This window comes from Sebastes fasciatus, chromosome 11, assembly GCF_043250625.1.
Source record: "Sebastes fasciatus isolate fSebFas1 chromosome 11, fSebFas1.pri, whole genome shotgun sequence".
NCBI lineage: Eukaryota > Metazoa > Chordata > Actinopteri > Perciformes > Sebastidae > Sebastes > Sebastes fasciatus.
Genome location: NC_133805.1, coordinates 5,977,128 through 5,995,056, shown reverse-complemented (window position 1 = coordinate 5,995,056; position 17,929 = coordinate 5,977,128). Strand labels below are relative to the sequence as shown.

The following is a 17,929-nucleotide window of genomic DNA, read 5'->3' as shown; positions in this document are numbered from 1 at the left end:
TGAGATGCAGATTCATTTTATTCTACTTAACAACAGACATGTTTAGGGAGACATCAGGTGCCTCAGAAACAAGAATTCATTCCATGAGCTTCACTCCTCGTCGTGTCCTTTCTGAAATAAGGGGGAAAAAAACAAGTAAACAATTATTATTGTTTGTTATTGTTGGTTATTTTTTTAAATGCATTATAATTTGTGAAGCAGTGGCACAATCAAAACCTTTAAATGTGGTAGATTCACTATCCTATATATTAGGGTGCGAAAAAAAATCCCATATTTCCCTATGTAACTCAATTTTTTTTTTTTTTTTTTAATGGTTTTGAAATTGATTTTATAATGCCAGAAATTGCTTCATTTGAGACTATGCAAAGGTAAAAGGAAGTTTCTCATAAGCAGTACCTCAGTGTTTTCTCTGTAATCCCATTCTTCTGATGGGATGAAATATAATATACTGTACTTTATATTATATAATTATATATTTTAATCATAATACCTCATCCAGATTGCAGCAGCATTAATGCTGTAATTACTGTAATCGTAATTGGGCCCAAAAAGGGCACATGCAGTGTGCCCAACACAAAAAAAGGATGACGATAACTGACAATCAATAACTGACCTTTGACCCCACATCACGACTCTTTGCGCGAAGCTTGTTGACCTGAGACTCGGCGATGTCGGCTCTCTCTTCGGCTTCATCAAGGTCATGTTGAATCTTGCGAAACTTGCCAAGATTATTGTTGGCCTGTTCCTCCTGTAGAACACACAACACAATAACCTCATCAGTGCCTCACATACAGTATATTTCTGCACTAATAACGTGGCTTATGTAATGAAACATACTTCTAAAGGCATGAAACCAGCTGACACCACTGGCAATTGTTTTTACTTACATTTCATACAAAATAAAAATCCAATTTTTTGTGTAAAATTGTTTAATAATCTTCATTGACAGGATGTTTGTACTGGACTGTGCAAATTATGTTATGAAGTCATTTCATTGAAGCTTGAAGTTATTTTTGTCCATATTACCCAGCTCTACCACATATCTTTCACTGTATTGAGCTGTAAATGAGCCATGGTATTGAATATGCACACACATACTGTGGCTTGGACCGTTTTCATGCTTTGTATCCTACATTAGTTTCTCTAAAATACTAAGAGTACTTACAGCTTCCTCTGTAGTTCTCTTGTAGGATTTGACCTTTAGCTGCAACTTGTCTACCAGATCTTGCAGACGGGCAAGATTCTTACGATCCTCTTCTGTCTGAAAACAGAAAAGAACAAAAGAATTGTAATTCTGACTGGAAATTACAATCTCAGTGTTCCACAATTTCGCAAATGAATTGAAACTTGCCTGATAGGTCAACTCTTTGATTCGTCTCTCATATTTTCGTATTCCCTTGACACAATCACTGGACTTTCTTTGTTCAGCCTCTACTTCACTTTCCAGTTCTCTGATCTGTTGAGGGAATTTTTTATATTTAATATTTTTGTGTTGGTGTTTCAGATGTTTAATATTGTTAGATTTTGATGATGTAGGGATTTCATTAGATTGTTCATTTGAAATAATTGACACTTACCCTGGCCTCGAGCTTTTGCACCTGCTTCTTGCCTCCCTTCAAGGCGATCTGTTCAGCTTCATCCAGACGGTGCTGCAGGTCTTTGATGGTTTGCTCCATATTCTTCTTCATACGCTCAAGGTGAGCGCTGGTGTCCTGCTCTTTCTTCAGCTCCTCTGCCATCATGGCAGCATCAGTAATGGCCTTCTTGGCCTTCTCTTCAGCATTTCGACACTCCTGCACTGCATCTTCTACTTCTGTCTGAAGCTGGGATGCATCGACTTCCAGCTTCTTCTTTTGGTTTAGCAAACTGGTGTTCTGTTTGAATGCAAAATCTGATTATAGAATTCTTCATTAAATTGACAATAGAAAAGACTTGTGCAATGACTGTATCTCACCTGTGAGTGCAGTAGCTGCACCCTTTCACTAACGTCCATCAGTTCTTGCTCAGCAAGTTTGCGAGCTCTCTCAGATTGCTCCAGAGCAGCCCTGAGCTCCTCCACTTCAGCCTGAAGCAGGTTGTTGCGTCTCTCAACCATGGCATTGTTTTCCTTCAGTTCATCATTGGCTCGAAGAGCGTCATCAAGCTGGAGCTGAGCATCCTGGAAGATGAAATCCCAAAGAATTTCAGTTTGAGTTATTTGCGTGACAGCAATTGGATCATGTTTTTTTCTTCAGTTCATTCATACCTTCAGATGTGCATGAACAGCCTTGAGTTGTTTCTGAGCCTCCGCTGCCTGCCTGTTGGCCTGGCTTAGCTGGATCTCCATCTCATTGAGGTCTCCCTCCATCTTCTTCTTCAAACGGAGAGCCTCATTCCTGCTGCGAGTCTCGGCCTCGAGAGAGCTCTGAAGAGTATCCACCATTCGCTGTTGGTTTCTCTTTGCTTGCTCCATCTCTTCATCTTTCTCAGCTATTTTACGCTCCATCTCTGCCTTAATCTGGTTGAACTCGAGCTGGGCTCTGAGAATCTTCCCTTCCTCATGCTCCAGTGTGGCCTATCACAAAATATATAGAATGAAAATTAAATATGTGACAAGTTGTTACCCATTACCAAAAAATGTTGATGAGGTCCACCGTTAAAACATTCAACATACCTCTGCTTCCTCCAGGGCTGTTTGTATCTCAGACTTCTCTTGTTCCACCTGTTTTCGAATCTTCTCAAGCTCATGAATACTCTTTCCATTCTCACCAATTTGCTCAGTGAGGTCAGCTATTTCCTCTGAGAAACAAAATGTAAAATGAAGTTTGGTCATTAGAACAAATTCTGCCATAGAGGCGTAAGCTGGTGTTGCCCTTACCATGCAGGTTCTTGTTCTCTCTCTTCATGGTCTCCAGGTGTTCAAGAGATTCTTCGTAGGAGTTCTTCAGTTTGAAGAGCTCAGTGCTCAGAGACCTGGCTTCCTTCTGAGAGCTCTCCAGCTCCATTTGAGACTCTTCGTACTTCTGTTTCCATTCTGCCAAGACCTGAAATATGTATGTAAAGGTCAATGATACTCTAATTCTTCATCTAAAAGAGCAAAAGTACCATACTGTTTGTATTTTAAATTCAACCTTGTCAAAGTTTCTTTGCTTCTTGTCCAGAGCAGCAGCAGCAGCATTAGACCTCTCCACATCCACCATGAGATCTTCAATCTCATTCTGCAGCCTGTGTTTGGTCTTCTCCAGAGACGAACATTTAGCATTCACTGCTTCAACGGTCTCCTCAGCGTCCTGCAGACGCTGGGCCAGCTTCTTTCTGCATTATGATAGAATTTATTCAGGGTTAATTGCTTTTAAACTTTGCTGAGTTGTTCGGTGAAAATACATTTTACTCACTTAGCCTCCTCCAGTTCCTCGGTTCTCTGGATGGCATCAGTTTCGTACTTAGTTCTCCACTGAGCCACCTCCGAGTTGGCCTTTGACATGCCGCGCTGCAATTCAGCCTTGGCCTCCTGCTCCTCCTCATACTGCTCCCTGAGCAGGTCACAGTCATGACGAGCAGCCTGCACTGCATGGGCTAAAGCGTTCTTGGCCTGAAATGAAAGCATATATTAGTGCATCTTCATGTTCCACCATTTGTACCAAGTTCCCACTGGTATTTGGTTGCTACCTTGACTTCTTCCTCTAGTTGTCTTTTAAGGTCTTCAATTTGTTGAGTGTAGGACATTTTTCCTCTGGTTAGTTGAGACACCAGGGATTCCTTTTCCTCAAGCCGCCTTGCAAATTCACCTAATTTTGATAGAAGAATAAAATGAGTACTTTATAATATCCCATCCTTCGTTCCTACTCTCACCTATGGTCATGAGGGCTGGGTTATGATCGAAAGAACTAGATCGCGGGTACGAGCGGCCAAAATGGTAGGAGGCCACAGGGAAGACCCAGGATCCCCCAGTCAGAGTTGGTTAATGTGGGGTTTGGGGTCCCCTGCTGGAGCTGTTGCCCGACCCCGGATAAGCGGTTGGAAATGAGATGAGATAATATCCCAAACAAAACCAATTTAAATCAAATGCATACCATTCTCAGTTTGAAGCTTTGCTTTCTGCAATGAGAAGTCATTGATTGTGCGCTGTCCCTCTTCTGCCTTTGTTTTGTATTCATTCATCTGGTCTTCCAGTGTTCTGCACATTTTCTCCAAATTATTCTGGAAACAAAAACAATAACAATGGCACATAACCTACTTCAAACGGAACTAACAAATTATAATGTTAATAAACCAATGAGTAGAAAAACGGAATACATAAAAGTATTTTACCTTAGACTTCACAATATGTTCCATATTGGAGACCACATCATCCAGCTCCAGTCTGAGCTCACTCTTCTCCTTCTCCAGTTTCTGCTTGACCCTCTGCAGGTTGTCGATCTGCTCTCCCAGATCAGCCACACTGTCGGCTTGTTTCTTCCTGAGTGTGGCAGCGGTGGCTTCATGCTGCAGAGTGGCCTCTTCGAGGTCTCTGCGGAGTTTCTGGAACTCAGCCTCCCTCTTCTTGTTCATCTCAATCTGGACGGATGTTGCTCCACCAGCTTCCTCCAGCCTCTCACTGATCTCCTCCAGCTCTCTGGCCAAGTCCGCTCTCTGCTTCTCCACCTTGGCTCGGGCAGCTCGCTCTGCCTCCAGCTCTTCCTCCAGCTCCTCAATGCGCGCCTAGACCAAAATGAAAGCAAACTCTTCAATGGAATTGTTTTGCTCTTATGACTAATTGTGTTCTAAAAATGTCCTATTCATGCACCAGCTTACCCAACTTTCTTTATCCTATTTAAATTATTACCTGTAACTCCTTAAATTTTTTCTGGAGCTGGGCACTCATTGCCTGTTCGTCCTCAATTTTGCCAGTGAGTTGGCTGATTTCAAAATCTTTCCTGTGGATACAAATTTAATTAAATTTACCAGCTGACACATAGTTTAAAATCTATTTGTGTTTTACAAGTGCTCTTTTCATATTACTTTTTCAGCCTCTCTTCGATTTGCTGCTTGTCATTTTCCAGGTCCATGACACTCTCGAGAGCCAACTTTAGGTCTCCCTCAAGCTTCCGCCTTATTCTCTCAAGGTCCATACGCACTTTCTTCTCTTGCTCTAGAGACCCTTCAAGCTGTGGGCCGTAATACATAATTTCTTATTCATTATTTCATGTTACATACAAATCCACCTGATCTTGTCAATTCTTACATCGTCCACTTGCTGCTCCAGCTTAGCCTTGGCCTTGGTCAGAGTGTTGACTTTGTCTTCTTCACTCTGCAGATCATCCAGTGTTTGCTGGTGAGCTTCCTGTAAGGCTTTCTTTTCCTTGGTCAACTTGGCAATGATTTCATCCTGAGCAGCCATCTCTTCGACCAGGTTCTTCACCTACGGCCAGAGGACATTTTTATCAAGGACTTAAACACAAATGTTAATTGGAACACAGAATAGTTTCACAGTAATTAGTGTTAGTGGTACCTTGTTCTCAGTGGCGTGCTTCTCTTTCTCCACTTTAGCCAGAGTTAACTCTAAGTCATCAATGTCTTTCTTCAGCTCGGAGCACTCATCCTCCAGCTTCCTCTTCTTAGCAGTCAGTTCAGCATTCATCTCCTCCTCATCCTCCAGCCTCTCAGTCACTTCTTTGATTTTTGCCTCCAGCTGAATCTTGCTCTTGATCAGCCCCTCGCATCTTTCTTCAGCATCACCCAGATTATCCTGCTCCTGTTATTATTTAAAAAAGGCACAGCGTTAGACACCGTCAGACTTGATTTTAATATTATTTGTGATGCTGACAGGTTTTAAACGTACGGATTGAACTTGGAGCTGCAGGTCGTTCTTCTCTTGGAGAAGAGAGACCATTTTCTCTTCAAGTTCCTTCTTGCGGGCCTCAGATTTTGCGTAAGCCTCTTTTAGTTTGGCAAACTCTTCCTTCATGTTGGCCATCTCCTTCTCATTCTCTGCTGATTTCAACAGAGGTTTGATCTTGAAGTACATCCTCATCCAGGGCCAATTCTTGACCCCCATGAAGGCACGGATGTTCCACTGGATCACAAGTAGTGAATCCCTGTGGATAACAGATCATTGTCTTTATAGCTGTTTCTAGCAGGGAAAATCCAAGGTTGTTCTTTCTTTCTTTTTTTTATTCGGTATGATGGTTGACAGTGTGGTCTAGTTGTGCCTTTTGGGGGTTGGAAGTAGAGGGTACCCAAAATTTTGGCCAAAAACAGATTTTTTTTTTCCGACTTCAATTTTGTCTCCGAAAAAAAACAAAAAAACCTTTGGCCCTACTTAGTAGGGGTCAAGCAGTGAGCGGGGGTATATGTGAGCCATGCTCACTTTTGCCTTGTTTCAATGGAAGTACTGTTTGGCTTGTGTATGTAAGGCAGAATATTTTTGAGGTACTGCTTTTTGTCAAAAGGATATTGTTCATGGCTTCAGTTTGAAAGGTTTTTCGTGGAATTTTTCCCTTATTGAATTAGGGGTCGAAGGATCGAGTACAGATTGTAAAGCCCCTTGAGGCAAACTTTTGACGAGTGATATTGGGATATATATGAATATGAAACTGACCTGACTTGACTAACAGAGTTTGGCCATGCTGTGAACAGTTACCTGCGTTCAACAATCTTCTGGAATTCAATTCTTGCCAGAAGACCTCGTGCCCGGGATTGGATGCCAGTGATGATTATTGCTAGTCGGTCGTCTCGCATCTCCTCTAGCAGACCCAGCAGTCCAGCTTTGAAGAACACCTTTTTTTATAGGGCCAAATTAGATATAGCCAGTAGTAACATATCCGTTATGCAAAATGCATTTTCTAAATATACTACTGACCTTGGTGTGTCCCAGTTTGTACTGGCTGTGGTCAATATCCAGAGATCCCAACAGTTTCTCGGCAGCCTTCTTGTTGTCGATGAACTGTCCCTCAGGAATGGCATTAGGGTTCAAAATACGGTATCTTCAAATCCAACAGATACAAATTTTACATGTTGTGAAAATATATTAAAAACATCACAACAATTCCAACACGACAATCATTGGTAGTTTTAAATATAGGTTTGTCCATCTCATGCAAACCTCTGTTTGAAATCTCCATAGAGGATCCTGTTGGGGAAGCCCTTTCTGCAGATCCTGATGCCTTCCAGCACACCGTTACAGCGCAGCTGGTGCATCACCAGAGGGTTCTCCATGGCCCCGGGAGTCTTGGTCTCATTGGGGATGAGGCAGCGTACAAAGTGAGGGTGAGTAGACCTCAAGTTGGTCATCAGCTTGTTCAGGTTCTCCTGCAAGTGTTTTTTTAACATGTAACTTTTAATACATTTGTGTTTTCATTGTGTTTGACACAATTACTTTAAAAAGATTGTATTGTAAATTGAAATATGTGCCCAAATTATTTAATTTGTTATGTTATCAGAGCTCAGAAAGTAATTGTGTCATAGTCTTGGGATGTGTACACAGTACTGCTTTACTACTACTGCTAAATTATTAGCCTGAAGAAGTTTTCTGTCTTGGTTAGCTTAGACCCTCTTTTCATCTTTGCTGATTTACAATAGTATTGCACCTACATATGTGCATAATTACACTTCTTCTAGCTTAGGCCTATAACCACTATTTGAAAAATGTGAATGAAAAAAAAAACATGAATCTCTTACCCTGTGCAAAGCTGATACAGTTTGGAAGGATGAACCTTTCTTCTTGCTACCTTTGCCCTTCCCACCATCTGCAAATTAAAATAAAAGAATTAAAATCATTCTGTCAAAATTTACCGGATAGAAAACTGTACAAAAATTGTACAGTAATTGAATCTATACCAATATGTAAGAATAGATAAAATCTTAAGGGTTCTCGCTGTGACAAATGCAGTACATTCAATTGATTCCTACCTGCATCTGATCCCGCATAATTTGCAAAGAGGACGGATAACAGCTTGAGACTAGACTTCTGGTAGAGCCCAACCACGGTCTCATTCAGGGGATCCTTGTTCTTCACCAGCCAGTTGTTGATATTATAATCAACAGTTCCAGCATAGTGAACCAGGGAGAAATGGGCCTCTGGTCTTCCTTTGATAATTCTGGGCTTCTGGAAGTTGGCGGATTTCCCCAGATGGTTGTCATAGAGCTTAGCTTTAAAGGTGGCATCAGAGGCTTTGGGGAACATGCACTCCTCTTCAAGGATGGACATGATACCCATGGGCTGAGGAGAGTATAACGTAGAAAGTAAGATAGATTTTCTAATTTTTGGCAAGACAGGCAAAATAAGTACATTTTAGGCTTCAGGAAAGAACATACTGGAATAACTCTGGGGTCATGCAACTATTTTTGCTGTTTTGCCTAAATAAACTCACCTTTTCAATCAGGTCAATACAGGCCTGCAAGTCCATTCCAAAATCTATGAAAGTCCATTCAATACCCTCTTTCTTGTACTCTTCCTGCTCCAGCACAAACATGTGGTGGTTGAAGAACTGTTGCAGTTTTTCATTGGTGAAGTTGATGCACATCTGCTCAAAGGTGTTGAACTGTAATAACATGGATAGTAAGCAGAAATGAACTCCAGCGTGAAAATGTTAAGCAAACATTAAACGTTACTAATGTTTATTATCTTTGGATTCCATTCCCAACTCACATCGAAGATCTCAAACCCAGCAATGTCCAGTACGCCGATGAAGTACTGGCGGGGCTGCTTGGTGTCCAGTGATTGGTTGATTCTTATCACCATCCACAGAAACATCTTCTCGTACACTGATTTAGACAGTGCACTAGTAGCATAGTACACCTTAAGGGAACAAATAATCAGTAATATGTTTAAAATTTAATTTATTATTAAATCAAAAGGTTCCCTTCAAGTCATTACCTGATTGACATTTTGTCCCTTGGTGACCCACTCGTTTCCTACTTTGACTCTTGGGTGACAGAGACCCTTGATGAGGTCGGCGGAGTTCAGGCCCATCAGATATGCAATTTTGTCAGCAACTGAGAAAGTAGGGAGATACATAAGTCTCTGCCTCTTTAACGTGACACTGGGCATGCTCTTTCAGCTCCTCTTTCTCTTTAAGGTTCTTTGACACACAAATGTGGTCAAACATGTCAAGGTTGATACTCTCCCTATTCCAAGGGATTCTTTTTTACATCACAAGCTTGCTTAGTGCAGCTTTAAAGTAACTTCAGATTGAGTTGGTGTAGTGGCTCAGCACGGTCTTCCAACTGTCCTCACAATGTTACTCTCATGCATTTGCATTTGTTTAAGTCTTTAGTCTCAATGCAACAAAAGCAAAATGACAGGAAAAAACCCTCAATACTGAAAGCAAAAAAGGATTGCTTCTTGACTATTATTTTGTCTACCCAATTTTATCAATGAGGGTAGGCTAAGTAACAGAAACATCTTTCTGTATAATGTAATAAAGTTCAACAGTACCACCAACTACATTCTCCAGAATTACCATAAAGTTGAATCAACACCTCTCTTAAACCGTTTCAACAAAAACTTTCATTGTAATCTTCATAAAGGTAGGATTTATTGCAAGAGTGTTGTATTAGACTGCATTAGTTTGAGCTAAGTGTACCTAATAAACTCGAGTGTGTCTGTAAAAGCATAGACAACGGAAAAGTTTTATTTCATCAAATTATTGTGTCAAGAACTGTTAAGAATGCTGGATATATGCTGCCCCAAATCTATAATAATAATGAAAGTAGAGTGGTGCGGTATGAGTCCTAAAACCCGGAAATGAGTTAGCATTTTAGCACTTCCAGTTCTTTCGTCTGGAAGTTGATGGGTTTTTTTAATGGGTTTTTAGTTAGATACCTGAAATAAGGTCTGTGGTTAACACAAGCTGAAGAGATTTTTTTGCTCTACGATATAAATACGTCAGTAAATACCCCACTTTTGAATTTTGAAGCTTTTACATGTCTTAAAAAGGTGGTTGCTAACAAGTGGCTCAATGAGACTACAATACGTCCTCACGCCGACTCGTCCGCCTTTACAGGCTCGTTGTGTATACTCAGGCGACCGCCTGAGTTCGTTTATAGCCTAACGTTAGCTTTTTACTTCTGGCGATGCATTCACACTTCAAAAATCATAAAAGTGGTGTCAAGATTATCTTGCCGGACAAAACGTTTAAGTATCAAAAGTTTGTTTGCCACAGAGCTTATTTTCTGCAATAATCCAAAACCCAATGGAAGAATCCCTTTGGGTTTTTGTCGAGGGAACCTGGGTGATTCTAACTTCCGGGTTGGCCTACAAAACTACGTGATCCCCGCACCACTCTATACTCATCTACATTATGACAAATCTCTCTCACCTTCAGTGCCATCAGCCTCCGCCTGCTCCTCTCGCTGCTTCTGCTTAAACTTAATGTTACCAAAGTGCATGATGGCACCAGTCAGCTTGTAAATACTGTTCTTCTCTTCTTGAGTAAAGCCCAGCACATCAAAGGCTTCCTGAATGAAATTAAAAAAAAATTATAATAATTCTGGTAATTTCTTATTTTGTTCAAAATTGATGTTTGATTAAGAAATGTTGCGCTGTTGTGAATCGAAAATTCAGCTCACATCAGTGGCCATCAGCTCGTCAGCATCATTGATAGAGGCTACTGTTGTCTCTCCTTGTGAGATGAAGGCGTAGTCATAGGGGTTGTTGGTGATGAGCATCATGTCTAAAGAAATATATTAAAAAAATAGAAAATAGTTATTTATGATACAATGCGTGATACATTATAGTACTAACCATACATCACATGTATATTGTACACTTACCCAGAAGTTCAGGCTTCTTCTGAGACAAGACCTGGTAGAAAATGTGGTAGTCCCTCTCAGCTTTGAGCTGATAGGTCACACGAGACTTTTCCAGAAGGTCTGTCAGAGGTATAATATATTACGTTATGTTATTGTGTTCCAGTATAAAATAATTTGCTGTTGGTGTAGGTTTAGCTTTAATTACTGGCATCATACCACTCCTTGATGCAATAATACAAATTCAACAGGTTAGTACACAAATAACACATTTTCTAAAACAAAATCCCACAATTTAATGTGGTCAAACATTATCTAATTACTTTTTATACATTTTTTTTTGGTTCGGTGGTTACAGCAATAAGCTCCTTGGTTCAGATTTGCGTCTGCATGTTCCCCCTTTATCATTGTGGCTTTCTTGGATCGTACTGATGTCCTATATGGAGATTAGGCAACTGGAGACTCCACATTGCCTATAGGTTTGAGTGCGAGTGTAAATTTGTGTGTTCCTACAGCATGTGTGTTAGCCCCTTTGATAGACTGGAATCCTGTCCATGGTGTACCCTGCCTCTCGCATGCAGGCATTGGCTCCAGCACCATGCATCCTTGCAAAGAATAGGTGCCCTAGAAAACCGATATATGGATGGATTTAGTCTCACTTACAAGTCTCGATGTCGGCAGAGGCCAGCTTTCCCCGGTTGTCAAAATGAATTCTGATGAATTTGCCCTAAGAGGAAAAGAAGTATATGTCTAATATGAAACATTTGCCACGTCAGTGATAATCAAGTAGCCTCACTGCAGTCACACAGACACTTACAAATCTGGAGGAGTTGTCATTCCTGATGGTCTTGGCATTCCCAAAGGCCTCCAAAGCAGGGTTAGCCTGAATGATTTGATCCTCCAAGGTACCCTGATTTTGTCAAATAAAGATACAAACTTCAGGTGTACTGCCAAATTTGGAAAAGCTTTAGGAAAAAAATCTTGACTTACTAACTTACTTAAACTTTCCGACTTACCATTGACTTACCATTTTAGTTGTATCATGTTAAGAAATAAGTATGTAATACAAACCTTCTTCTCAGCAGCTTGATCTTTCTTCAAACCCGGGGAAGCAGCGATGCTGGCAAAGTACTGAATGACACGCTTGGTGTTGACAGTCTTTCCAGCACCGGATTCTCCGCTGAGTGGAAGAGAGACAGAACGTTTTAGTCCGAGACCCTATGACCTTTAACTACTGAAGAGATTTTTTTTGGCTGTGTGACTTACGTGATAAGGATAGACTGGTTTTCTCTGTCTGTCAGCAAGACAGATTTTCAAATTATTAGTAATAAATGGACATCAGAGGTGAATATTTAAAGAAATTGAAGGTTAAAATAGATTATTTACCTGACAGCATGTACTGGTAGCCATTGTCAGAGATGGAGAAGATATGAGGAGGAGCTTCAGTCCTCTTCTTTCCTCTATAGGCACCAACCACCTCTTTGCTGTAGACTGGCAGTGCCTTGTAGGGGTTGACAGTCACACAGAAGAGCCCAGAGTAGGTCTGTCATAGTAAGAGAGGGAAGGACGATCAGATGCTGAGACGTTTTATTAACGGAAACGAACGGGAAAAGAAAGTTTCAGATTAGGCAATTTTCTTACGTAAATCATCCATGCTGCGTAACGCTCTTTGAGGTTAAACAGCACAGCGGGCTCATGGAGGAAGGTGAACATCGCCATGTCTTCAATTTTATCAAACTTTGGCGGGTTCTGAGGGTGCACATCACACTCCTTCACCGTCACAGTCTGCAGAAAGCGATAACAGTGTTAACAAAGGTCAAGACTTGTAATAGTATACATTTGAACTGAATGTGATATGATGTACATACCTTTCCAAATTCAGTCTGAACAGTGACTGTGTCACCGTCACGACTAGTTACGGAAGCCTTGACATACTCGACCACAGGGTCAGGAACGAAGCACTCCTTCTTCATGTCAAATTGACGAGTTTGGGCTTCTAGACGCTCCTTATCTGACTTCCTAAGAAAAGAAGCAGCGGCCCCGAACTCTGCCATGAGGAGGTCGCCCATCTTTCAACCTTTTAAGAATAAAACATCTTTGTCATTTTCTTTGCACACACATGTATGACCCTTTGATCATTCACATAAGATCCAAGGAAGACGAGACAATCGACATAGTTAAAAAATGTATTCAACATGCCTGGAAAATGTACAAATGTACAACAGCAATATTTACAATCATTGGGCCTCGTGCAAGGACACACTCGTACGAGCCCATAGTACAAAAAAAAGTAAGAGAAAGTTAAGACAAGAATATGAAAATGTTCCTGAGATTCAGCAAAAGCCCCTAACTTTAGATAACTGTATAAATCACCCGCGTTAACATGATAATTGCCACCTGTGCGTTGATGAGCATGCGTTCATGAGAATTTTAAATTAGCTTAATTAACAGCTCAATGATACCATATAAGGCTACCCGTCCTGCCCCATTCCAATCGGCTATATCAGCACAGCAACACGCTCTCAAGGGCCTGACGCACCAAGGCATCCAAAAGAAGTAGCAAAGTCAGCCATGACCGCCTGGTTACGTTTCCTGTTGACTTTATTATATATAGAGACAAATTAACCTTCAATTAGTGCATCATTTAAGTCGTTTTTGCAGTTTGAGATGTTCATATTAACATTGTTATACAATGGCATCAATGGCCAATTACAATGAATGATAATATTGTTAGGCTATATGAATACATTTAGATTTATAATGTAATTCAAATTGCAGAGTCAAACAGGATAATGTCAACATAATTATGAAGTGTAATTAATATATGATTTTCAAACTCAAAATTGCTTCAAAGTAATGAAATATCCGATACATTAGTGAAAAACATAGGTTTGGATAAAATCAGACTAATAGCACATGACTCTTACGACAGGTCTGGAACACACAAATTGTGTTTCGTGTCTATGAGGAAATTCAAAATACGAGAAAGTTGGTGAAAGTTTTCTTAAATCACTCGTACAAGCCACTTAAGAACGAATGTGTTCGTACGAGTGGTTCTTTCACGAGGCCTATTGTCTTGGTAACATACCTGTATTATTTCAAACCTTTTATGGACTTGGACTTGGACATATATAGCACTTTTCTAGTCTTCCGACCACTCAAAGCGCTTTACACTACATGTCAGCATTCACCCATTCACACACACATTCATACACTGATATCAGAGGCTGCTAAAGTGCCAACTTTGCCCATCAGGATCTAATCTAGATTACTCATTCACACACCGATGGCTATGCCTTCGGGAGCAATTTTGGGGTTAAGTGTCTTGCTCAAGGACACATCGACATGTGACCCGGAGCAGCCGGGGATCGAACCACCGACCTTCCGATTGGTGGACAACCTGCTCTACCCTCTGAGCCACAGCCGCCCTTTATCTTTTAAATTTTTTCTTTTAATACATGGCTGCACCTCTAACATTAGAGTTATAGAGTCATACAGAGGTCTTTTACATGTGGGATAATTATATACAATAACCCCGAAATGGCAGAATCAGAAAAGGCATTAATTTGTTGCTGACATATGAAAGTAACAACAGATAATAAGAAAAATCAGGTTAACTGTTGTACTCCATAATAAAAAATATTGCACTTAAAATGTAGCTGTGAATTTTACCTGAGGTGTTTCACTCCGCAGGAAATTGGGATCTGTGGTATTTATATTTAGTAGACAGAAGAAAACCAAATGTCACATTACTTCATTATTTAATTTAATTAAGACAAATCAAGTGACAAGTTAAAAAAAAAAAAAAAAAAAGTCACAGTAACACATACTGTAAGTCTTCTCACCCAAAATGTACCACTAACCTCTCAGTGCAAAAACTGTCTATATATAGCTGGGAGTAGTTATTAACATCTTAAACAAACGACAGTAGCATCCACTCAAGTTTCTCACTTGAGTGGATGTTTTTCTTACCTTTGACCGTCACCCTTTGTCAAGTGAAACGATGGATCCAGTGGCTGACACCAGGCTGCCTCTCCCATTAATAAAGGTTGTTAGTTAACCAAATATGGGGGTGCATATCAGAGAAATGGAATCCAGGTTGCCTATTAAAAAAAAAATCGCCAAATTGGGGGTAGAGCCCAGGGCTGCTATTTGTTGCTCTCACCTTGTGGACAACAGACTAAATACGTTAGACATGACATGACAAAGGAAGGGGAAGGCAGGAGGTGGGGGAGCAGGGGACAAGCTGCAGTCTATCAAGTCATTCTCTTTTGTCTCGTTAATATGAAGCCGTTATGGTTATAATAATCAACGTCAGAGTAGCTTATAAAATAGATAATGATAAAATGAATAAAAATTAAGTTAATGCTGGACATTTCATTATTTAAAGTTTCAGTGCTTGTTGGTTATACTATATAAATCAATGCTTGAATTTTAAGGGCATGATTATTGTGAAGGGAGTAGAAAATCTCTCGGTGATCTCGTGGTGATAATCTAAAATTAATCCTGATTCAATGAATTATTCGTCTGGTTCAATACATCATAGGACCTACTATACTGTATGCCCCAAACCAGCACTAAGTATTGTCATTTGTTGCTTAGAAAATAGATCCACTGTCATTAAAGACACGTTTTATCATAGAGTGTACCTCTATACTTGAACCAAATAAAGCAGGCAAGCAGGATTTGTGGGACATCAAACATCTCGAGATCTAAAGTTCAACAATAGTCTGTCAAGTGATAGGGTGTGAAATACATTTCAAGAGGGAGAATAAAGAACTGCAGCTGTTGTCGACAGATAGGCAAGACAAAGCCAAGGTCACAGCTGTGAGATCCCTGTTTCATCACTCATCACTGTTCACAGATGTACAGTATGCCTGTCTAACTTGGCATCGTTTCCTTTTTCTTTACCAGCGATAGAAATGTTCAGACGCTATGCAATCCAACTCATGTTCACATGAAATTTAAGTTACTGTAGATGACCTTTTGAGATACACTTTTCAATGACCTGGACCAGGGCTGGCAAGGACATGGGCTTATGGAGTCAAAAGCCCAAGTGCTTGTGAGACAATTGTAGTAGTTTTTAAAAGTAGTTAAAAACCATAAATCTATAGGAACTCTCACTCTGACAATGCCGATACAGATACCATCTGCAATACCCACAGTCCCTTCAGTTCACGCACTAATCAATGCAACTGGTTGTGGCAAGAGAATTGCAATTGTTCTCTTCTATCAATCTTTTGTAGGTAGTATCCAACATTATGGTTTAGGTCTTTGCATTACATGTAATTAGCAAATAGTGCATAAAACTCCACCAAAAAAAAAAAAAAAAGGTAGCAAGTAGGAAAGCAGGATAATTGTATTGCCATTTGTAATTGTACAGTATGTGATGTGTAATTGATGGATGTGTCAGAGGTTTGTTAACACAGAATTAACCGTGATCTCATGATATCGCAAGAATATTGAAAGGTTTACCTGACTTATATATATAGAGAGAGATATAGTGTGTTCTAATGTTATCATCACTCTACTGAACATTAGTAGAAAAAATGTTGAGGATACTACAGAAGTCAGAACAGGGAATGCGATCGATACAGTTTTTTACAGTTTGAAAAAGATTGGTTGCATCATTGCATCATAAGAATCAGGCTAACGAGACATAAAGTTTATAAGTTTATTAGAAATTTAAGTAGCTTAAATAGTAATTTTACTTTAATTATTTTGGCATTGGAAAAAACTTTATTTTATTGCTGTAAATTTAGTAATTGCCATATGTACTAGCATTAAACAACCATCAGGATAAAGGCCCTTTCACAATTAAATACGAAATGAAAAATGTTCACGTTCAAACCTTCCACAACATGGCCCACACGAATATTTGCATGGAATCCATCGATTCATACATTGCTTTGACTATACTACTATACTATACTATACTATAATACTTTACTACTACACTATAATAAAGCCACATTCAACTTTACAAACTGGAGACGGGCATGTTATTCAAAGTGTGCAAGACTGTGTAGAAAAGTTGCAATGTGGTCACATTTCCTATGAAGCATATTATTGTAAAGAGTGTAAATGCTGAGCTGCATTGCACTGGTTTTCATCATTCATGACCGGACTGAATCATATGTTGCCTATGTGATTATTATTATGTGATACGTGGCCCTTTGATACAAGGCTTAATAGTCCGTTTATAATGTTCAGCTTATACAACACGTTCTCATCCCAACTCGTCATATATTGCTGCTTTGTCACGCCCTTTGCTTCACTTTAGGTTTTGTTATCAAAACCACTATAGTTGCCCTTGGAGTGACTTTAGGTTTAGGCAAAAAAAACATGGTTGGAGTGAAAATGAAACTGAACGTCATGAATACGGAACACAAATGAACAGCTGATTGAAAATATCTTAAGGGTGACAAAAAGTTAGATGTGCACATTCTAGGTTTTGCAGATGATGTTCTCTTTTATTTCTATGTGTAATATAAATGTATCATAAAAGTTTTGGTTGTTTTTTTCGTAATGAAGTCAGTGACTGCCTGGGAAGTCTTAGGGTATCTTTAGGGTGTATAATTATTCTCATGATATATATAAAAGGCTCACTTTTTTGTATTTTACCTGGATTTTGAGGAGCAGATCAGTTCAAGATCTTTTAAAAGATGTCAAAAAGTGTTTCTAATGGCACAAATTAGCTGTTGTGTTTTTAATTATAATTAAAGATTTAAAGAAATTAAAGACAGAACACAAAAAACAATAAATATTTCAACTGCAGGGTTTGCACTGGAAATTGTATTATTTTAAATCTCAGATTTGTCTTATTTTTCTCACCGTATACAGATACAGACAAATTCCAGTCATTTATTTTTTCGAAAATAATAAAAACCTACATTCGCAAACATATGTTTGTGCACTGAAACAAATTCATATTGTTGTGACCTATACTCCGGGCTTCTATCCAAAAGTTGCCCGCTGCGAGTGCCCTTGGCCTGCTTCTGTTGACACGGCATTGTTTTCTTCTCTCTATCCTTGAGCACAAAGATAACTTGTGAAATTCCTGCTGGCTGCCTTTGGGGGCTTGGTGTTTCAGAGGACAGTTTGGGGACAGCTTGTGACGCAGGTAGTCGAGACAGGTTTTTATTTTTTGATCAGCAGCAACAGGTGATGAGCCCACGAGAAACCAATTATGTACTGTATGTACTATATGTAATGTAAT

General features: G+C 39.7%; 1 protein-coding gene across 2 annotated transcripts; it reads right to left on the bottom strand.

The window, feature by feature from the left end:
- LOC141776536 (myosin-7-like) lies at positions 1 to 14,779 on the bottom strand. Of its 2 annotated transcripts, none has more exons than XM_074650187.1 (38): positions 14,683 to 14,779; positions 12,579 to 12,787; positions 12,352 to 12,495; positions 12,097 to 12,253; positions 11,977 to 12,004; positions 11,782 to 11,890; positions 11,528 to 11,620; positions 11,374 to 11,437; positions 10,735 to 10,833; positions 10,531 to 10,634; positions 10,281 to 10,419; positions 8,837 to 8,955; positions 8,609 to 8,758; positions 8,331 to 8,501; positions 7,870 to 8,179; positions 7,639 to 7,706; positions 7,064 to 7,269; positions 6,821 to 6,944; positions 6,602 to 6,738; positions 5,801 to 6,056; positions 5,471 to 5,713; positions 5,204 to 5,380; positions 4,981 to 5,126; positions 4,805 to 4,895; positions 4,291 to 4,680; positions 4,053 to 4,179; positions 3,649 to 3,767; positions 3,375 to 3,571; positions 3,111 to 3,294; positions 2,858 to 3,023; positions 2,654 to 2,778; positions 2,246 to 2,554; positions 1,955 to 2,158; positions 1,578 to 1,874; positions 1,352 to 1,456; positions 1,166 to 1,261; positions 614 to 748; positions 1 to 111 (listed from the first exon to the last, which is right to left on the bottom strand). In XM_074650187.1, the coding sequence occupies exons 2-38, from the start codon at positions 12,777 to 12,779 to the stop codon at positions 91 to 93; spliced, it is 5,811 nt and encodes a 1,936-aa protein (XP_074506288.1). In that variant the 5' UTR covers positions 12,780 to 12,787; positions 14,683 to 14,779; the 3' UTR covers positions 1 to 90. The 2 variants fall into 2 exon arrangements, with proteins under 2 accessions (XP_074506288.1, XP_074506287.1); XM_074650186.1 differs by having other exon boundaries at positions 1,166 to 1,257; positions 1,348 to 1,456; positions 14,683 to 14,700.
- Between the last annotated feature and the right edge of the window lie 3,150 nt (positions 14,780 to 17,929).